This window comes from Montipora foliosa, chromosome 7, assembly GCF_036669935.1.
Source record: "Montipora foliosa isolate CH-2021 chromosome 7, ASM3666993v2, whole genome shotgun sequence".
Taxonomy (NCBI): domain Eukaryota; kingdom Metazoa; phylum Cnidaria; class Anthozoa; order Scleractinia; family Acroporidae; genus Montipora; species Montipora foliosa.
This window is the reverse complement of record NC_090875.1, coordinates 16,625,875-16,648,767: the sequence shown is the minus strand read 5'-3', so window position 1 is coordinate 16,648,767 and position 22,893 is coordinate 16,625,875. Positions and strand designations below refer to the sequence as shown.

Genomic DNA, 22,893 nt, shown 5'->3' with positions numbered 1-22,893 from the left:
AGTCCTGTCACGTGATTAATGTTGAAAATCACGTGACAAAACTTTAAATCGTGGTGAGCTCGTACCAAACAACCTTATTCCAAAAAACGATTTCGATGGCCCCTCTGATTTTTCTTTCAAACACGTCGTCTCTTCTTGGAAGGAGAGTACATCAGAGAATTCGTACGCATGGAAGCGGGGCATTACAGCTGGAACCGCCTTTATTTTTCGATATTTTAGCGGTTTGGGTTGTTCTGAGACAGGAGCCTCTCTCTCTTTCATACTGGGCCTCGGAGACAACCCTTTCCCGGGTAGAGTTATTATTAGGGAGCTTAAGCACGCGCGTTTTTGAGACGCGGACGGCAACCGGAAGCGACCTGTTTTCTCTTTTAACTTCTCTTCACACAGCTACATTTACATTATCAAGTATCTTTACTCCATTAGAGATGATTAGTATAAAAATCTGGGAGACAACGCTGTCCTGGCACGCGAAATGTTCTCTTCCGGTTGCCGTCCGCTTCTCAAAAACGCGCGTGCTTAAGCTCCCTAATAGGGAGCAACGACAACGGCGACGGCGACGGCAACGAGAACGTCACAAATTTGCATATTTAGTGAGCAAAAAACAATAGCTTTGCACGCCCTGCACGTGCAGTTTTCACTTTTGTCCATTTCCTTTCTGTCGTGTCCAAAAAACAACGTGAAATAGCCATATTCGAGGTTTTAAGCCCCATTTACACGAGCAATTTTTCCGTGACAAGTTTGCCTTGACAAGGAAAAACTGCTCGTGTAGATGGGGAATAGCGAACAAGTTTTCCTTGTCAAGGAAAATCTGGCGTGCTAGCTTTTCCTTGACAAGCAAAAATTGTCAAGTCAGAAATTTCCTCGTGTAGACGGACGACAAGGAAAATGTGATAAGGATATTATGCACGTGTCAAGGAAAACTTGTCATATTTTTAATTTACACTACCGAGGAAAAACTTGTCAAGGTGAACTTGCAAGTGTGTTCAGTCGGCAAGTTTTCCTTGACAAATCTACTTGTCAAGAAAAACGTGCTAGTGTAAATGAGGCTTTATGAAGAACTACAGCACTTGAGGATAAAGTTTCATTTTCTTCACGTAAATTAAGCGCCTTTCCGACAAATGTCATTTTTGAGGAACTGCCACACCCTTGTCATATTAAAAAAGGCCGAATAGTCACGAAGCGATTAAAATAACGCGAATTTATACAGCTGTTTCGAGAAGGTTGTCCAAAAGAAGCAATGCCGAAAGGCGAATATATATCAATTTGACCGAGTTTTCTACAAATTGTGATCTTTTTTGGAATTCATCTTCCTTGGTTTTAACACACGCATCGAAGAAGTGTGTAGCTCTTCCTCGTTTTCCGTTTCCACGGTAGTCTCTTGCGTTTAAATGAAATGTCAGATTCGTGAAACATGGTAAAGGTATCATCCACATACATAAACCAGATCTGTGGTGGTCCGGCGGAATAATAAAGTGGCTCCCTTTCAAAATAATTCTCGTATGTTGGTCTTAATATCGTACCCAGGTCTCACTCTGTCGCTGAAAATACGAGTGACCGTGGGAAATCTGGGTATGAGATTAGGTTGGTATTTGTGGGGGATATTTTATGCCCCGTCTCACGACCCTTCTGGTTAATCAGGAACGTGGGACGTTAAAGAACCCACATACTGTACGTGACGAGTGACGAGAGGGTGGTAGACCCCTGGTGTTGTGGTCTCTCCTTCTTTCACACTCATGCATGGGTTGGGTGGGTGGGTGAGATCAAATATGGACTGATAACGGCTGCCAGAGGCGCCTTTACGGGCTAAAGTCCGATCTCACCACAGAGAAAGAATTGTAAACCGCCGTGAGACTGCGTGATGTGTGCGGTACATAAATCTAACTCCATCTTTCCATCTACCCATTCCATCACAGCAGAAACAATGGCACTGAATTCCTATGTTACGAAAATGTAGACAACCGCTTAAACCAGGAATTCAAGGGGAGCCTCTATTTCTCATACTTGGTCAACAGATCGCCTCTGTTGAGAGATTCAGCACGCTCACTGTTTTAAAATCCAACCAAAACAGAGCTATCTCACCGCCAAGGGAACTTTAATACTTTTCGCGAGAAAACCTCCAGGTGATCTGGTGACGTAATTTGGAGGACTGGGAAGAAAAATTTTAACGCCGTATCCGACAACTGCGCGCGGCCTTAAGTGTTGTTACCAAACCCCCTGCAGTATTTCCATCGCCAAAACTCAACAGATCATTCCGTGTCTACCACATTTCCTGTTACTGAATGAACATTCAAATAGACCCGACGAGATCTAACCTCGCCTCTGCCATGTTGAATTCGAAAATAAGGCCGCGCGCCGTTGTGGGATGCAACGTTAAAATTTTTCTCCCCAGTCCTCCGAGTTACGTCACCAGATCACCTGGCTGTTTCTAAAAATAAATTTACTCGGGTTAAGGGTTCCCGTTGATGAGCTTCTGCTTAAACAAATACGTAATTCCTCGTTGGCTTAGAAGCCCCATAAAGAGTACTACACATCTCATCGCCTACCCAAATAAAAATGAGCTGTAGCCCTGTTGCTGTGCAGTTTGGCATTCAAATCGTCATCCTTGCAGTTCACCTGAAGTCCTTGGGAGTAGAAGTCAACCGCGTTGGTAAATTCTCTCCTCTTGTATTCATCATTTCCTTCGTCCTTGTACACTTCGGCTATGGCTATTTTAAGACAGATATGGAAAGTGCTAAGTTAATTAAGAATGAATTATGCTAATTAATTATTTTAATTAATTGTTTTAATTATTTCTTTTGCTTTGGGGCTTTTTTTTACTAGTGACATGCGCATAAGCACAAGCAATATACGCAGACTCAGAATCGTCTTATTACAAATGAATGGGCCATTTCCGAGTTGCTGTTTGTTTCGGTTTCGAAGTGAGTCGTGATGCTCAACTGTTGGCCATTTTCGAAATATCAAATATTCAGCTTGATAGTCAGGCAGTGAGGACAAAAACAAAAGAAACAAGTTGGAATGAATGTGAAAAATATTTACATATCATCCACTTTCATGGTCTTTGTCCTCACTGCCTCACTATCAAGCAGAAGTTTAAAATATCGAAAAAGGCCTGTTGTAAGGGAAATGAATTTGGTTTGCATAAGAATACACAACTCATCATTTTCATTTGAATTGTTGTGCACCAGGACTCGCTTTGAAACTGAGGCATGCAGCAACAGTTGTCATGACCATTTCTGGTCAAAATTTAACACGTTTAAAACACTTTGGTCGCAATTTAAATCGTTTATACATAATTTCTTAGACGATTTCAAGTGAACCTAGAAGGGATTCGCCAAAATGTGTTTTTTACAAGCTTCTGAGAATTACTAAGGAAGTAAAATTTTAAAAGAAATTAAACGCGGTAACTTCGCTCACTCTTTGTTCTTTGCCTTTCGAGTTTCCATTAAAAAAATCCATTTTTTGATTTAAGAGCATCCAATTGAATGTATTCATAACTGAAGGCTAAACATCAACATAACTCTTAGACTTAAATATTGTAGATCAGCGCTTAGCTTTGCTTTTCCGTGTTATTGCATTCTGCCAGTACAGGTCACTACATTCTTCAAGGATGAAAGTCCTTCATGTCATTGCCAGGAGATGTCCAAGGTTATATTGAGCCACCGATAAATGACGGGCCATCGTGGTTTCCCAGACTGATATTGTGAGTTTAATTCTATTCTTATGCAAGTATTTTCCACTGTTCGGTTAAAAGACGTGGCAGCTGATCATTGACTGATTCAGAGAAAGGGCCTTTCCGTAGTACGACTTGTCGTAAAGTCAAATCCACACTTCGCGTTCATTACCATTTAAACACCATGTGATGCATTACCTCGTAGAGTTTCTTCGTCAAATTCTAATTTTTGCTGTGAATCGGCTGGGCTCCCTGCCATGAGTGCTGGTAAACAAGAAAAGGTTTCTTCAATATGGAAAACATTGAATTTTAGTCGTGGAATTTTATGCAATTTACGTCAGAGCCGACAAAAGGTCTCCAAGACTTTCATGAACAAGGGTGGCGGAAAGAGGCATTTAAGTTTGTAGGATTTAGCATCGCGTTTCAGTACATGTAAACTAAGTTGTCTAAAGAGAGATACGAGTCAAAATAGCCGGATTTTTTTCGTGCTTTTATGACAAGCAAAGTCTTGACTTTTTACGAATCTCTAAATTGTCCGAACAGTCGGCAACATGACTTGAAACTGAAACCATTAATATTTGCCGAGGTCACACTACAAAGGCCGCACTTTCTCCTCATTAATTTTAAGAGAAAGCGTGTGGGTCGGATATCAAAACGAAGCAAAATCAAGACCTCGGTTTGCAACGTTACAATCAGACATTTCTGACAGTGCATTTGATATGTCAGGGAAATAAGAAGTGCTTTTCTCCTTTCCTTTAATTTTGCCTCCTCGAAATCTGCTTGCGACACTCAACAGCCTTCATTTACTAGGAAACTGGCGAAGGAACGAGGTTTTCTCGAAATCTATTTAAACAATTGTCCTTGTGCCTTGATACGGCTGGACAGTTCGTCCATGCTTTCAGCTTATTCACCTTATTCCAAAATAGCCGCCATTTTAGTATTCATTTGTTTCCCTTTTAGCTTCGCTACCAAACGTAAAATTCAAAAAGCATATTAAACGTGGAACGAGGTCAAAAGAGCCAATCGGCCATTTTCGAAACATCTAATTATACTCAGCTTGATAGTGAGGCAGTGAGGACAAAAATAATAGAAACGCGTTGGAATTAATGTGAAAATTATTTGCATATCATCCACTTTCCTTTTGTCGTTGTCCTCTAAACTTCTCTTTCAACCTGAATTTTAATATATAATATATCGAAAAATGCTCATTTGCAATCAAACAAAAGAATACTAAAACGGCGGCCATTTTTGGAATAAGGTGTATTCCAAGAATAATTCCAAAATAAACTTACCTTGATCAAGTCAACTCCACGTAGAACAATCAAAACTGCTCCGATCAAATGATTTCCGATCAAATGATTGCTGTGTCAAATTTGAGGCACGACAATCTTAGGATATTCGCTAATTCCAAGAAATCATGGCATCCACGTGATCAAATCAAGAAGGTCACCTTGCCTATTTGGGTCGCAAAATTGTCTCATTTTCGAACCATATCTACTCCATTTCGGCTCAAGATTTGCATCAGACGTTATTCGTTATGCAATACGAAAGGGGAACGTGATTTTCATTTTCAAAATAATAATAATAATTAATAATAATAATAATAATAATAATAATAATAATAATAATAATTATTATTATTATTACTTTGAAGCAAGTATTCTAAGTCGTCCCGATTCTAAAATGTGTATTGATAATCTACACATTTAACTGAAAAGAGCTGAGAGTAAAAATTTATAAGGTGGGTTGCGGCGGGAGGAGGGGGGGGGGGGGGGGGTTATTTATTATTCAACATCATGTGCCGCAACGTCCTCCACAGGGTTCAAATACAGCTTTTTTGCTTCGTTCGGGACATTAAAAACAATTGCCCAGCACGTACGTCCGGACTCTCCCTTGTCTGCAAATGACCGGATCTCAAGGTATACCGTATTTCCTCGAATAATAGCCAGGGGCGATTATTTCTTTTTTCGCACCAAAAGGGGGCGATTATTCGAAGGAAAGCGATTATTTCAAATATTTCTCACAGAAGGTCGTGCCTTAAATACTCTGTTTTATTATACCATTAAATCAAAAAAATAATCACATCAAATATAAACCGAACATGGGCTTTCTAGTGTTTCAAATTTGTTTCGTTGATTACGGTATTCAATGTTCAATGTCAGTATCTTCGGCTCTGATGTTCTAGTTTGGCATGTACCAATTGAACTATCCCATCTCGTTTGCACTTTCCTGAATGCAGAAGATCGCAATGAAGGCGATGCCGAGGTTATCGGAAAGCGGACTTCAGAAAACGGACTTGTTGTTCCAGCGATTTATTCATTACGAACAAGGAACAAGAACATATCCGATGTGTTAAATAGAGAGCTCCAAGCAATAAAGGAAAAAGTGAAGTATATGAACGTTGTCATAGAAAAAACTGTAAAAAAACCGATGCTTTTGCAATCATTGTTCAGTGGTCACGGAACAATTAAATAAAAGCTCGTTTCTTACCCAAGATGCCAATTTTTAACTTAAGAGGAAGGGGACAAGAGAAAGAGAAAATGGCGAGGGGAGGGGGAGGGCGATTATTTTAAATATTTCGGTCAAAGGAGGGCGATTATTCGAGGGACGGATATTATTCGAGGAAATACGGTATATGCTTTCCTCCTTATCCACACAAGCGTATTTTTTTTTAATGTCGGAAACTTGAGCCTTTAAGCGTTTCCCTTATGATGTCTAAGTCGTAATTTCGGGCTACGGTTTTGAACAAGATTTGAGAGGGCTCTTAACCCAAGGTGCCATTTCAGTACACAGCCTTTGGCAACCTTGTTGCTTTTCACTGCCGAGGGCCCTGGGACGGGCGTCCCACTTTCGGCGGTGAAAAGCCCTGGAAACGAGATTGAGCGTTTGGAGGATTTGGCATCCAAATGCTTAATTTGCCATGAAAGACGAGGAAGGCCGGTAACCCACACAAGGTCAAACTCAGCACGAAGGCGTTGGACGGATACGAGGTTATTTTGAACCGGGTTAAACAGAAGTTGCCGCAATTTCACGATGTTGAATGCGACTGACAGGGTTCGTAGTGCATTTTGTATATAAAATTTCAGGAGTATTACGATATTTGATTTCGCTTTAAGCAATTTTTATAAGTGTCTATTATTATTATTTAAGTACTCTGAGAGGTTTCAAGGACCAGAAGCCGAGTTTAGGGAGTGTTTGCAAGAAGGTTTCTACGTTAATACATAGTTTCAGTGTTTTCTTAATGCTGAAAAAGCTATCCTTATATTCTTTCCCACACCTGTCGAGAGATTTAATCTTCCCCCAAGTCAAATTTGGGCTCAATTTTAGTAATTTCTCTTTTAACCTAGCGTGATGAAATCTCAACAATTTTCACCCAAGCAAAAATTCAAGGAGTTTTAAGTAGTTGCACACAACATCTTTTTTTTCAAAAGCTTTTCAAGCGCCCTTGAAGTCCAAATTAAAATTCCAGGGCTTTTCAAGGACTTCAAGGAGCAGCACGAACCTTTTATAGATGTTGGTGATCGCAAGTTCCTGAGGAATCTTTGGAAGCTCTGGTTCTTTCTGGGGAAATCGGTGATCAATTGCCAAACCGAGTCTAAGTCTTCACTTAACACTGGAAGAACCCAGAGTTCCTTAGAAAGCTTAACACTGGCAAGAAAAGTTGGATCGTGGATCGCGCAATTATTGCTGTTTGAATATTTGCAAATGGGAACATCCACCCAATACCCTTTGAATTTAGACATTCAAGTAGTTTGGAATTTCAGAATTTTGCTGGAATTCAATACACAAACGCATTTGGAGAGCACGGGGGGGCTATTGTTTTCGCTCAGAAGAGCACGTGAGTGATCGGATATGACATCATTCAGTTTTCAAATGCATGGCTTCCTTAAATATGTTTTTATTATAAAGTAGTAACTACTTACTGTATTACAGTAACTCAACGTTCTTCCCGAAAATAAAGATCAAGGTTTTAGAAAGAGTGGCAAGTTCATAATTTGGCTTTTAATTGTTCAGAGTGTTTAGAAGCACTTGCGGTGAACAATGGCTGGACCAGATTCATCGTATTCTTGCTTTGAAATCCACATTTGTTGGAAGGTGGACAGTGAGGCTAAGATTGATCCTCCAATCCAAACTGAGTATTTACGCTCGGGTGGAGCGATGATCTTGATTTTCATGGTTGGAGGGGCCAGAGCTGTTATTTCTTTCTGCATTCGGTCAGCGATTCCTGGGAACATGGTGGAACCTCCAGACAGAACAGTGTTGGCGTACAAGTCCTTACGGATGTCAACATCACACTTCATGATGGAATTGTAGCACGTTTCGTGGATACCGGCGGATTCCATTCCAAGGAATGAGGGCTGAAACATGGCTTCGGGAGCTCGGAATCTTTCGTTACCGATTGTAATAACCTGGCCGTCGGGAAGTTCGTAGCTTTTTTCTAAGCTGGAGCTTGAAGCAGCGGTCTGCATTTCTTGTTCGAAGTCGAGGGCAACGTAGCAGAGCTTTTCTTTGATGTCACGGACGATTTCACGCTCTGCAGTTGTTGTGAACGAGTAACCACGCTCTGTGAGGATCTTCATAAGGTAGTCGGTCAAGTCCCTGCCGGCCAAATCAAGACGGAGGATTGCATGAGGAAGAGCGTAACCCTCATAGATTGGAACTGTGTGGCTCACACCGTCTCCACTGTCAAAGACGATACCAGTTGTTCGACCAGAAGCGTAGAGAGACAGCACAGCCTGAATGGCCACGTACATTGCTGGTGAATTGAAAGTCTCAAACATGATCTGATAAAGAAAAAGGCAAAAAAAATATATTTTTTAAGTGTTTCGATTTCACTGGAAAGGTGACGCATCTACTACAGCTCGTCAAAAAGCATTCTTTAATGGCGCATTATTAAAGTTAAAAAACATGCTATGTTAGTATTGTGCGTTTTTGCATCCAAAATTGTTGGATGAACTAATCCGAGTCTTGTGTCCGTTTAAGCTGCAAAGAATTGATTTTCTAATAAAGCGATTGGCACAAGAGTATCGCCATCGTTTGGTGCTACGGTTGTACGAGAACTTTTGGGATGTTTACGGGAAGCTCTTGCCAGTGTTGCGTTGCGTGACATAGCAAAAATTTGTACGACGTTCAGAGGGCAAGGAAAGGCACAGATAACGCGAAACTGATGAAGCGAATTTGAAAATTGATATCTCTTTAAGTGGCCAGGCCGTTCTTTTCAATTTGTTATTTAAATTTGCCGTGAGCAGTTTGTACATTTCGCTCCATTTAAACTTCTTGTTTTTAAAACTTCCTTCACAAGGAAAATATAACATTGTATAACAATGAATTGTCTAATAATAGGAGTCAAATTAGATGCACATAATTTAACCAAAATCCACGAATGTCCGAGGATAACAAGGGTGAGGAAAGTATTCCACGAAGGTGAAGATTACTTTTGAGATATCACTAAGCTAGAGAAGACAGAGCTAGTTTTTTGGAATTGGGTCTCGAAATAATTAATACGTAGATACAAGCAGTCATAACTTTCAAACAAAGCGTTTGAAATCGAGAAGTTTATCGTATTTTTGAGAGCAAGTCTGACCAATGAGAGCACAACATTACCTTATATGGTATTCTCAATTCCCGATTAAGAGGTCGGTGGACATACATAGTACAAATATTATATAATTCACTATTGTGAAAACTTTATTCAAAGTAGCGTTAATATCTTTTGCAGCGTTTTACATTTTGTGTACGATTAAAAGAGATTTTCCTGGCTCAATCCGTGTGCGTTTAAGGCTTTTCTGAAATACGTTATTAGTTGGATAAAAATTTATGACAATCAAGATGATGTCTTTGCACGTGCCTCGAGGGCTTAAGAAAGTAGAAAGGTCGGGAATTTTGAAGTATTAGCCGTGAACCGTAAACTTGTTAAGCCGATGTCCAATTCAAGAACGTGAAACCATTTTCGCAAGAGCTGAAGTATCCTCAGCGAGGAATTCGTTCATGAGAACAGCCAGCTGAAAGCTCAATTTCAATTCACCAGAAAATTAAATACTTCACGACCGGTTTGGCGAAATAGATTTTAAACCTCCTGCTTAACAGTACGTTTATCTAATGAGTTCAGTACCTGTGTCATCTTCTCCCTGTTGGCCTTTGGGTTTAGAGGAGCTTCTGTGAGTAGAACTGGGTGGTTCCTCGGGAGCGACGCGGAGCTCGTTGTAGAAGGTGTGATGCCAGATAAAATGTCACGTAATTAATATAAAGTGTTATTACCAACATCGAAGCAAATTGCATACTCTGCTCTGAAACTTTATAAACTTACCTTCTCCATGTCATCCCAGTTTGTTACAATGCCGTGCTCAATGGGATATTTGAGGGTCAGAATACCTCGCTTGCTCTGAGCTTCATCGCCAACGTACGAATCTTTCTGTCCCATACCCACCATCACACCTTGATGCCTAGGACGGCCAACGATGGAGGGAAATACAGCTCTGGGAGCATCATCTCCGGCGAAACCGGCCTTGCACATACCCGATCCATTATCCACGACCAAGGCGGCAACGTCTTCATCGGCCATTTTTAAGAATTAAGTTGTTTGAGTCCTAGCGCACTTTACGTTTAAAGCTCCTGGGTGCAGTGATAATATGGGCTGTGCCCACTGTATTTATAGTCTGAAGTACGCGTGCCGTCACCTGATTGGCTGAAATTGATTAGCTTGTTCTGGATGTTTTTTGACGGAACTCGAGCGGAAAGCCAAAAATTTGCATATCTTCACGCAAGCCAAGCTGTGTTAGTTCCGTTGTGGACAATTAAGTTCAGTCTTTTTCGTCCTCACATGAGAACAATTTCGAAACATGTAGGTGACAATATTGAAAATTTGTGCATGCAAATGATTTTTTATGTGTGTGCAAATGTGGCTTATCGTCTGAAGCAACATCCACGGCATAACCTAATATGGTCATATTTTGGCAGCGGTTATTTTTTACGCTTGAAAACCTGTTGCGAGAAAACAAAGCCGGAATTAATTCCTTTTGTCTTCAGTTTCTGTGAATTTTTTCGTAATGACACAAAATTGGAAAGTTTCAGTCACGGTCGGTGTTCGACTATGAATCCGGTGTCAAATAAATTCCATATGAAGCTCTGGAATGTTCTTGAAGTGGAAAAACTAGAAATAACAGGAAAGACAGTCTGATACTGGCCCATGAGTTTCTCGGTAGCAAATCACCGGTTAATTCGTGTATTTGGTTGCTCAATACTTATAAATGTGCACTGAATAAATTCCCGTGAAAGCCTAGAAAAGTAAGAAATATTAGTTTTCCGACAGCATCATACACTTTCACAACGGCTTCACGACAGACATTCAACCCCAGACGGAGAGGAAGAAAAATAGAGGGAGTCTGGGCATCAGAAACACCGAGCAGTGATAAAATCAGCCGAAATATGGCCAAATAGGATACAAACAGTCTCTCTTTTGCTCTTAACTCGTTGAAACGAAAGCGTACTTTGAACTTTTTTAAATGGCCGAAGCTGCGGGTCGGAAATATCGCTCTAACCAACGCGCAGCTACAGCCATTTTGAAAGCTGTACCCGTTCATTTCAACGATTTTCGAGCGAAAGAGAGACTGCTCACAGTCCGACCACAAGCCAAACGACACCAGCCACATTTCAATCTGCTATGGCCGTGATACAGTTAACCAGGCCTACAACAACTGCTGCCAGAGAACTACGCACTATACTTAATCCTATTTTTTTTAAATCCGACCCCAGGAGTTAGGCTTTGACAGATCTTGCTCACATTTGCTAATTGACAGTAAACGTACGCTGTCTGCAAACTGGCGAGAAGCTGAAATATTTTTTTCCTGCACAAAAGGCACCATCAACTCGACGCTCTGGAGAAAAAAACTCCTGAAGGGAACCCAACGAGCAAATTAAGCCCAAAGCCTTTGAGAGGCATCTCTTGGCTCCTTGTAATGTACAAAGACTGTCTAAAGGGATGTTCTTATCACCTAGAAAAATTTAATCTGTTTGGATATCTTAGCTGAAAACTGAAGTATCCGAACTTTTTAGGGAATGATATCTTCATTTCAGAAATTGCTAGCTGAACGTTACCTTCTAAGAACTTCCGACCGAACCATTTGCTCATCCGAAACCGCTAGGTGACCTTTTTAAGTCCCAAAAATTACAAAAACATCCCTTCCAAAAACGTAAGGAACTAGTTTTCCCTGGTTGCGAATCTTTTAGGTGATGTTTTATTACAGAAATCTGTAGCTGTTTGACAACGTAGAACCGAAATTCTTAGAGCAGTTTGCCTCTCCCGAACACACATTTCAACGACGATTATCATTGGGTATCCCTGACTCCTGCTCATGCATGTTGTTTTACACTGAAATACTCTTGTTTTTCGGCCATTTTAATTGGATCAAAAACAATAAACATACTGCGGCGATAAACATATTATAACGCTTTTTAACTTGCCGTTTCGTATGATACAACATGCATCTTCAGAAGTGACGGTTGAACAATAACATATGAGTAAGACTTTAGAGGAACTAGTAACTACATTAAGAACAATAGTCTCCCTCACAGCCGTTTTTAGTCTCGTCACGCAACGCTCCTCCCCACAAAACAATGGCTTAACAAATAAATGTAATATAAGCAGTGAAAACTACTGTAGCTTGTTTAATTAATTGGTTCATAAAGCTAGACAAAGCCAGAGTTTCTCCCTGCCAACGTTTTAGTTTAACGTTGGTTTATTACGTATTAGTAAGGTTTCTTTTATTTTACAGTGTAAATCAGATCGTCCATTTGCCATCGGACTTCAAAATGATCCCATGCATGTAACTTTTAAAAATTTGTTCAGCCGTCACTTCTGGAGATGTATGTTGTATCATACGAAACGTCAAATTAAAATAACTTAAAACGCGTTATTTATATGTTGATCACCCCTGTTGGTTTATTGTTTTTGAACATCTTTGTTTCAGTTCGTTGAGGTAAGATTTATAGTCTTAGGATCAGTCGTGCTAGCATCCTATAGCTCCTTGATAAGGTATAGGAAAAAATATATAGAGCAGTGCCTCCTTCGCAGGTTGGTCGAGCGTGGGGACAAGCACGAGGAAAAAATGGCCGGGCGACTCCTCGACTCCAGGTTTCGCGTGGCCATTTTTCGCGCTCGACCAACTAAGCGGTGATACAGGGACTGCACGTATGTTTTTTTTACCGCCGGGAATACTTCTGCGTTCGAAGGCTACAATAGACTGCTCGTAGTCTAAGGGAAAAACGGTTGTTCTTGCTTTCTGAAACCAAGTTACGTAAAAAAACTTCAACGCAAACATCCTGTAGAAGAACGTATTTCTACACCACAGTATACGTAATTTTCTGGAGTTTCGCGTTTCTAGAACCTGGCTTCATCGCGAGAATCACCACGCTCCAACACAAACAGTACAACTCATCTCTCGTTTGCATCACGGTAAGCGTTCAGCAACTTTTTTCCAAAATTTCTTCGTCCGCAAATTCAATTCAAATGGTAATTGCTCCTTGTCTAGCTGGCGCAGATAAAGGTATTGAACAATAGGCCATTTCCGAGTTCTGGCCTGCCTCATCTTCAAAGCGAGTCTAAGTGCGAAGTTTTTGTTATGAAAATTAGTTTTTATTCATATGTAAAGTAGAACTGATTACCATCACAAAACTTCGCACTTAGACTCGCTTTGAAAATGAGGCAGGCCAGAACTCGGAAATGGCCTATTTAGCAAGCCGTGCAAGTGCGCAGTCTATCCTAGTCTGGAAATGCCAACCCTTGCTTGGATTGCTTCACCCCAACCTCTAGGGCACCCAAGAGCCAGAGGATGGATTTCTCCCATTTCCTACCAGTGGATGACAAAACAGAAGACAATTTTTTGTTTTTATGTTACAACAAACTGAAGGTTTGAGTCGAAATTAAAGGCAACAACCCTTGGAATGGAATGGAATGAAAAAGTGAACAACCAGAACCACACAACAAGCTTTTTAACCTAATCCTTTTCTTGTAGAAAGATTTTCCATTCGTAATCAGTTTGGTGTTTTGAAAATGTCTTACCGTAAAGTTCCGATAGTAACGACCCCCCGGAGTAGCGACCCCCCGAAATTAACGTCAAATTTTTGTGGCCGCTAGTAAATCCCGAAATTAGCGACCCCCCCCGAAAGTAGCGACCTTCCCCCCCCCCGTCCCCCGAAAGTAGCAAGACCAAGTTTTTTTAAATGGGATGCTATCAATCAATAGTCAAAATTTTAATGTACAATAATATGTTCGTGCAGATTAATTTACAACAAGGGGAAGCTTTATGCCCCCATTCGTCCTTGACATCAGTTCACTGATGTAGCGATAAAAGAACTACCGTAAACCGGTATAATTTCGTATTAACAACAGGAACGTTTCTTCAAATTGAAATTGAAAACTGTGTAGTTTTCTATATACGGTTTTTTGCTGTATCAATCATTGTTATCTTCGTTTTATGAAACACAATCTATGCATATGGAATGCAAATAACATGTTTTTTTTTTTTAATTCTATGTTGTTCATTTTTTATTTCGGAAAAAAAGGCTCGCGCCAGTTCTATTTGTAAACGATTTGTGTTCCCCGAAAGTAGCGACCCCCCGAAAGTAACGACCCCCCCGAAAGTAGCAACCCCGAAAGGCTGCTAATTCCGAGAGTAACGAGGGTAGCTACTATCGGAACTCTACGGTATTTTATTTCAACGCGCGCATGTGTTCTAGCCTCTTATTTTAACTTTCAGCTCAATGCAATCTCGTGCTTAGAGTCCTCGGGCTTTTTGGTCAGCGGGTGAGCGCCAGGAAAGACTCTGGGATAATGGACTCCATTTTCCCGGAAAACGTGGGTTCCGGTGTTATTGCGCATGCTTGAGTTTAAAAGAAACAGCAATAAAATACAGTAAAGAGGAAAAATGGCGGGTGGAAAGTGTTCGAGAAACAAAAATTTTAGCCTTATACACCATAAAAGAAACTGGAGAAATGATCATTGGCTTGCTGTAAGAGAGAGTGAAGATGAAACTTCTGACGCTTGCGGTAAGTGTATTTTTAGTCTTTCAGTGTGCATTCCATCATCCAGAATAGCATCGTGCAAGCAACACGATGGACAACTTTTTGTGGAAACGACACCAATGTCCTCTTCTACTACAATTTTATGTTTCAGTAATTCTGAATGGCTTTGACAAGACCTTCTTCCACTGATTTCTCCTCAAAGAGACTGATGTCATGTTTTCCCACGGTACTTTTGCAACAGCAACAGTAATCACTTTTTATCAGCGTGGGAGAATTCCCGTGCGGTATTCGACATAATTCAAACGCCGTCGTTTTATTATTATTTTTATTTATATATTTCTGAGGTAGAAAAAACAAACAGCACTGAAACTAGTTTTAGATTTTGAATCTCCCTCCAAATTCTGGGGTTTCTGAATTACTTACCGACTTCCTGTCGGACTGCCATTGTTATGCAAGCAGCCAATCAAAGAAAAAATTGTTCAAGTCCACTATCCCAGAGTCTTTCCGGGCAGTCACCCGCTGACCAAAAAGCCCGAGGACTCTGGGTATGAGATTGGTATGGATCAGGAGCCCATCAACCGGAGCCTCAATCTCCCATATAAATCCTTAGAGACAACCTTTGCCCGTATCTTTTTAGTTTTAGACGTTCAAATTCCCGCGTATTCATTATGCCGTCCAATCAGAACAAAGTTATTGTATTACGTCACAAGCAGTCACGCACCAGTGATCGCGTTCGTCTCTCAAAATATTCTAAAAAGAAAAAGATACGGGCAAAGGTTGACTCAAGGATATAGTCCGGATGGAGGCTCCGGGTGATGGGCTCCTGTATGGATTGTGCACGGTCGTGGACTTTGCAACCTAAATCTTGGCATCTTTGTTTGCTCCGATCCTTGGATGTTTGCCGATTTTTCCAAACTAATCCCCTCTATTAACTATGGTAAAAATTAGGCATACTGTTGTAAATCGGAAGAAATCCTTTGGTAGTATAATAGGCACACTGAAGATAGAAGCCGATTAATTAATTGTCACTTTATATAGATCCCAGGCGTCTTCGACGGGATTCAACCCCATGACCCTTTGCGAGCCAGTGTACTGCTCTACCAATTGAGCTATGAAGTGATTCAGGCCGGAGGTCTAGAAAGTGACAGTTGCTTAACTAAGTAGACTTTTTTTCAAAGACGGCGGACATTTTGATTTCTATTGTTTCGAAAGACATTATGGGATGCTCTTGGGGCAAGTTAATACTTGTTTGCTCCCTGGGCATCCCATAATAGCTATTTGAACGATCGAAATCAAATGCTGCCGTATCTGCAAAAAAGTCTTTTGTCAAGTTGAGTCCGTGGATCATTTCAGTCTTCCGTCGAAAGAGTGTTTTCACGTGACGTCACGATGTTGGTAATCCTAAACAGTAGAACGGCAGCCATGTTGGTGTACCCAACTAATCCTCCAGGAATTGAGCTCTATTATCATGCAAATGTTATCTTTTGTTTCAGTGGAAAAAAAAAGGTTACTGATCACGTGAGTGAAAGCATTCCATAACCCTCAATTCAAACGCACATTTCTGTTGAAAAATTTCCAAGGGATTGTCTCAAAAGTTTTAGCAACTTTTAGTGAGCACCTTGTACAACTATTTGAGCAATTTGTTGCACTTTTGAAGCACTCCTTTTTGTTTTTTCCACAGAAATTGGGACAAGCCCAAGCCTCTTAATCCTTTAACCCAAATGATCTAAAAGTTTATTCTCCTAACTACTTCCATATATTTCTTAGTTGAATGGTCGAGAGAATTTAGTGTTATATCAGGACCATATCCTTAATTAAGCTGACAATAATCTTCGTTCTCAATACTTGTCTTCCTGACAGTGTATTAAATTTGAAAGGTGAATTTATATACTGATCAATCCAAGGCGTCAAAGGGTTAACTTGATTAATTTTGTGGTATTGTTGCATGATTCTTCAATCTGCGCATAGTTAGTACAGAACAGTCACTCAATATCGTCTGCCATGTCATTCCTCAATACGTCTGTTTATTTCTTGTTTATTACAATACCTCAGACATGTACATTAGTTATTTACATTACAATAGACTTAAGTAAAGAGATGGGATGAAACGCTTCAACGGTGGCGCGACATTTCAACACTTTCATTTGAAATCGATTTGTTGCCCTTTCTGTTTCTTGAAAATGAATTTCCCATACGTTTCTTAAATTAAATATTTTGTTTGCAAACGTTTCAACTAAACTAAACTAAACTAAACTAAATTAAGATGACTGAAGCAGAGGCAAAGAAACAAATATGAGTTAGGCCGCAAATTGTGCGTGGGGGATAAGGTTTCACGCAAACCTTGAGTGTGTCACAATTGGCCAATGAAGTGTGTCGTTTACAACACTGTTCTACTATTGATTCTATTGCTATCAGTTGCAAAGCCGATCTAATCCGTGGAAGCCACTTTGCAACCTCGAATGTTTTCACTCAGTTTATCACGCTATCAAGATGAAGGGCCTACCGTATGCCATAGCACTTGGTTTAATTTACATCAAATGCATTGTCGCCTTTGTTGTGAGAGTCGTGTGGTCCCACACTCCGGTCCTTAAGAACAAGCTTCAAAAGTTCGAAGAAGAGAGCAGTCGTGTTCCATACCAAAACTTTTGGGACGTTTACGGTGGACGCAAGCACTTCGTCTCCATTGTAAAAATACTGGTCGGTGATTTAAACAAGGTGGCTAAGCTTGGCTTTTCTGCTCCGAATTGCACAGTTGCTACGGTTGATGGAAAAAAATGCAAGCTGTTAGATTTTACTAAAGGGAATCGCCCGCTTGTTCTTAACTTCGGCAGCTGCACCTGACCACCGTTCCTTGTCACTTTTGTGAAAGACTTTCAGACTGTCGTTCACAATTTTGACAAGGTTGCAGATTTTCTTACAGTCTACATTAGCGAAGCTCACCCAACGGATGATTGGCGTTGGAATGTAAGTACTGGCTACCACATTCTTCTCTGTTTTTCATTTTAGACGAGAATTCATAACCTTTTAAGTGCACTTTTAGTTACCTTATAAGGTGGGGTTGGATAGGTCTTTGTTCATAACCATGTCTATGCCGAGTTAAATTAATCTTCTTCATCCAATTCCTCCGGGAAAACTAGGCTACCATATGGAGGTTAAAGTCCTTAAGTCACTTTCGCAATATGGAGATTGCTCTACGTCACCAGCGCCTTAGCATAGAGTATGAGGCAATCCGAGCTACTTGCCTCAGTCATTTTTTCGTGATTTTTGAAAATAAAGTGTGATTCCAGAGTTGTCTTTGAAATGTACTCATCATAAACGCCTAAAATATCTGCGGAGAGAATTTAACTATCGACATTGCCTCAGTCATAATTTTTTTTTGGCTACTGACCTGGGGCCCGTTTCTCGAAAGTCCCGAAACTTTACTGGCCATTTTCGGGTGTCACAATTCCCTCTGTATCTCAAGAACGGAGAGGATTTAAGGCAACAAACTTCACAGTCAGTTTGCTTTTTATTACCTTGAAAACAAGTTTAAAAATCGGTATTCCTGAACATGCGGTTGGCAGGTTCACAAATGGCTGTTCGGGCCCGAAACCGCGTTTTCAGGACTTTAGAGTAACCGGCCCCCCTCCCCCAAACAACGTTGAATTTTCTTCGCTATACGTCACAAACTGGATGTATAATTGTTTGATTTTAACAATATTACAGGAGGGGGAAAGGAGAGGAAGGCATTGGACATGCACAGGGAGCTCATAACAGGCTATCATAATAGTTTTCGCCGAAGAATTTTATCCCCCATTGTAGCTTCGTAACGCATCATAATGAAAAAATGAAATAATGGCTTACTTTTTCACCTTCATTATTCCACTTCTCATTATAGAACAACATCGAAATCCAGCAACACAAGAATTTAATAGAGCGTTGTGACGCCGCCAAACGTTTGCAGGAGTTCTGTTCATGCACCGCTCCTATTGTGGTCGACTCGATGCAGAATGAAGCGAACGACGCGTATGGAGCCTGGCCCGAGAGACTGTATATTATACAGCAAGGCAAGATAGTGTACGAGGGTGGGACGGGTCCCTACAACTACAACTTAGGGGAGGTGGAAAAGTGGTTAGAAAAATACAAAACCACTCTGTAACTACGTCCTAAAACGGGGGAGAAGTTCTAACTCGCCGGTCTTCATTTAGTCTTGTGATAAGCCATCAATATCGATTTGTCAAACAAGGTTTTTATATCTAGCATTTTTTAAAAGTGTGTAGCAATTCCTCTTACTTCCCCAATCAATGTAATTCGGATAATTCAAATGAAAATTTTTCATGGTGATTCATTGTACTTTTAACACGAATGACATTAATTAATATTCGTAACAGTACACTTTAAGACTTCTTCTGTAAGGGAAAATGGCCTACATAGCTTTTTAGCATGACGTCAGTGCTTCCGTGTTGGTTTTTCGAGCAAATCCCCTGGGAATTGAAACAACCAGAGAGACTCGTTAGCTTTGAGAACGAAGTGTTTGGTTTTTCGGTTTCAGTGGCTGGCGCATTTGAAAAAAAAAAAAAGAAATGTTTGTAAACAGATATCTTCCCTCTTGTTTCGTACGGAAAGACTTATTGGCCGAGGGTCACGTGACTTCATAGCGCAAAAATCTCCCCACCCACCTCCCTCACCCCCTTCAGCATATTTAATTTTTTAAGGACCGTATATGAGAATGCCCTACGGAGTAAATACGGTTGTCTTGATGTATGAAATCTTGTTCTTAACGAGCCGAATCCAAAAATGCTTTGCAGCTAATCCAAAAACTGCACTATTATGACTCACATGCCAAGGTTTCACTCCGTGATTAAGGAAGCTACCCACTGAAAAATAAAATCTTCCCTACTGTTGCCGTGAGGGTTAACATGGATCAACCTCCTTCCCAGGGAACGAGACTCTCGGTAGAGAAAAGCTCTGGGAACGAGGTTGAGCATGGGTTACTTTTACTACTATTCTTGGTTTTCACTCACGTGATCATCGGTCATATTTCCAATAAACAAAAGAAAAGCTTTGCTCAAGAATCCGGAGACGATGATTCTTCTTAATGAAATTATAGTTCGATTACTGGAGGATATGCTTAGGACACCAACAGGGTGGCCGTTGTTTGTTTGGAGCAGGGACCCCAACGTGCCGGCCGGGACTTCAAGAGGAAGTTATGTGATGACCGCTAGTTTAATTTGATAATTCGTTGCAATGACAGTGGTATCGACATAGCCAATAAAACCAAGTTTCAAAGCAGTTCCTTTCAAGTTAAACCATTATATGTTGCGAAAGGTGAAACTAATAAACTGCCAATTTTTGTTCCTCGCGAAGAGAGATCAATGTAAATACTTATCTTGAAATCGTCAGTTTCCTGAATCTTCTGTCCATTCTAGCCGCTTTTTTGTTCATCTCTACGAAGTCCGAAATCCTGGATGACAGCCATAAAGGAAAAACACCATTTGAATGTGGATCTCTATGGCTCGACTAATAGTGTGGATATGAGGATTTGGTGTTTGGGCAATGAAGCTAAGGCTAGTCTAAACAGAAGTAATCTCGATAGTTAGGTAGTTGATTTGGCAAGCTAAGACATTTTCAATGGGTATACGATGGATTGTACCTTTTTTTTTAACAAAATAATACAATGAACAATGGCATGATTAAAACAATTGCCAAGTTCTCTCAATAAAGGAAGGCTTAATGCATTAAACTGTGTTCAAAAACTTACTCATCTGATTGACCAGAAACCAACTTATTTACAAAAAAATAGTTACGCAATGCGTACGTGTGGTAGTGCAGTAACTTGAAACACGGCTTTATTCGATAAATTTCAAGTGAGCTGCGTTTTGTTTTCCATAATCATAAAAATCAACCACGGCATCCGCCATTTTGTTTAAATGATCAGACGCGGGAAATCTGGAACGAGTGCTTTAATTGGCCAGACGTAGCAAATTTCCTTGTGCTTATGCTGTGTTTCGTTTTACACAACGCAACCGAACGCAAGCATAAGCGTAAGAAAAAGGAAAAGGAAAAGATTTGACCCTTGCGCATGCGCTTATTCTTGCGTCAACTTCGTTTTTACGGTGAAATAAGCGCTCTTATGCTTGCGTCGCTAGTGAAAACCAGGGTTAAAAACTCGCGAAAAAAAAAAAAGGATACATCTCTGACAAAATGATGGCAAGACACCGGGTTTTTGCTTTTGTCAGTTTGTTTTTTTTTTCTTTCTACAATCTTGGACAAAACTCTTGGGAAAAATTCTAGCTTAAGCATCATTTGGCACGCACTCACGAAATACATTGGTCCTTCCCCCCTTACCCCCTTACCAATATTGATAATGTAATGCAAAATACTGTGCGAGCCTTTAATCGCTTTTTGAAAAAGCATTGAAATGGGGGGAGGGGGCAAAGTAAGAAGAATTTACTCTTTATTAGAGGGCCACAATGAGTTTTGTCCAAGATTGTAGTTTATAAAGTTCGACAAGAAATATGCGAATTCAACATCCAACCCGTGAGGTCGACCATTGATTCTGCAAAAGCCAAAGTTCACACTCCCAGACGAGCAGCGGTGATCTAACCCGAAGGTTGTGGGTTCAATTCCCACCGTGGTCAGAGTTTTTCTCTGTCCTTGTGTGGGCCCATTTCCATTAGTAGGGCTAACGCTCACATGGTTCATTTGGGGTACAAAACTAGCACTTCACGTTACACTCTAATCAATTAAGTCTGAGGTTATTTATCACCAGGTAATTCCATCGTTTTGGAAATAGAAGCTGCTTTAGTATTTATCAGCGTTACAAATTCTTGCCAATTTTGGGGCTCATTTGTTGAAATTCAAACACACTTCCTGAAAATATACCTGTTTTAACATCCTCGTGATTTACGCACGCGCTGTGGGCCTATCTGCCACGGACTTACACTATATTAGATCAGGGAGTTTAAGCAAAGACGACGGCTACGGTAACGAGAACGCCACAATGCAAGAAGATAATTGGTTAAAAAAGAAAAAAAATTGTCGTGCTGAACGTGCAGCATGAATTTCCGTGCATTTCTGTGCCATACTTTTTGAACATCTTTGTTTCAGATCGTTGAGGTAAGATTTATAGTCTGAGGATCAGTCGTGCTAGCATCCTATAGCTCCTTGATAAGGTATAGGAAAAAATATATAGAGCAGTGCCTCCTTCGCAGGTTGGTCGAGCGCGGGGACAAGCACGAGGAAAAAATGGCCGCGCGAACTCCTCGACTCCAGGTTTCGCGTGGCCATTTTTCGCGCTCGACCAACTAAGCGGCGAAAGAGGGACTGTACGTTTTTCTTTTACCGCCGGAAATACGTCTGCGTTCTCAGGCTAGACTGCTCATAGTCTAAGGGAAACACGGTTGTTCTTGCTTACTGAAACCAAGTTACGTAAAAAAAACTTCAACGCAACCATCCTGTAAAAGACGGCATATTTCTAGACGACAGTATACGTAACTTCCTGGAGTTTTGCGTTTCTAGAACCAGGCTTCATCGCGAGAATCACCACGCTCCAACACAAACAGTACAACTCATCTCTCTTTTGCATCACGGTAAGCGTTCAGCAACTTTTTTCAAAAATTCCAAGTCCGTAAATTCAATTCAAATGGTAATTGTTCCTTGTCTAGCTGGCGCAGATAAAGGTCTTAAACAATAGGCCATTTCCGAGTTCTGGCCTGCCTCATCTTCAAAGCGAGTCTAAGTGCGAAGTTTTTGCTATGAAAATTAGTTTTTATTCATATGTAAAGTAGAACTGATTACCATCACAAAAACTTCGCACTTAGACTCGCTTTGAAGATGAGGCAGGCCAGAACTCGGAAATTTCCTATTTAGCAAGCCGTGCAAGTGCGCAGTCTATCCTAGTCTGGAAATGCCAACCCTTGCTTGGATTGCTTCACCCCAACCTCTAGGGCACCCAAGAGCCAGAGGATGGATTTCTCCCATTTCCTACCAGTGGATGACAAAACAGAAGACAATTTTTTGTTTTTATGTTACAACAAACTGAAGGTTTGAGTCGAAATTAAAGGCAACAACACTTGGAATGAAATGGAATGAAAAAGTGAACAACCAGAACCACACAACAAGCTTTTTAACCTAATCCTTTTCTTGTAGAAAGATTTTCCATTCGTAATCAGTTTGGTGTTTTGAAAATGTCTTACCGTAAAGTTCCGATAGTAACGACCCCC

General features: G+C 40.6%; 2 protein-coding genes and 1 pseudogene across 2 annotated transcripts in view; 1 reads left to right on the top strand and 2 right to left on the bottom strand.

Annotated features, from left to right (window-relative positions):
- The window catches only part of LOC138010869 (tetratricopeptide repeat protein 28-like), a 12,587-nt gene extending 7,568 nt beyond the window's left edge, over window positions 1–5,019 (bottom strand). The window contains exons 1-3 of the mRNA XM_068857895.1: window positions 4,963–5,019; window positions 3,869–3,934; window positions 2,544–2,705 (exon numbers count right to left, since the gene is read on the bottom strand). Of these exons, the coding sequence (XP_068713996.1) occupies window positions 2,544–2,705; window positions 3,869–3,929 (223 nt within the window). The 5' untranslated portion in view covers window positions 3,930–3,934; window positions 4,963–5,019. The remainder of the gene's footprint in view (window positions 1–2,543; window positions 2,706–3,868; window positions 3,935–4,962) is intronic.
- Window positions 5,020–7,552: 2,533 nt separating this feature from the next.
- LOC138010871 (actin-15B-like) lies at window positions 7,553–10,301 on the bottom strand. The gene is given in 4 exon segments (XM_068857897.1): window positions 7,553–8,454; window positions 9,783–9,845; window positions 9,847–9,894; window positions 9,978–10,301. Coding segments are annotated over 4 exon segments (1,131 nt in total). The 5' UTR covers window positions 10,233–10,301; the 3' UTR covers window positions 7,553–7,689.
- A 6,399-nt stretch (window positions 10,302–16,700) lies between these two features.
- On the top strand, window positions 16,701–20,428 carry LOC138010875 (type I iodothyronine deiodinase-like; annotated as a pseudogene).
- Window positions 20,429–22,893: the final 2,465 nt, after the last annotated feature.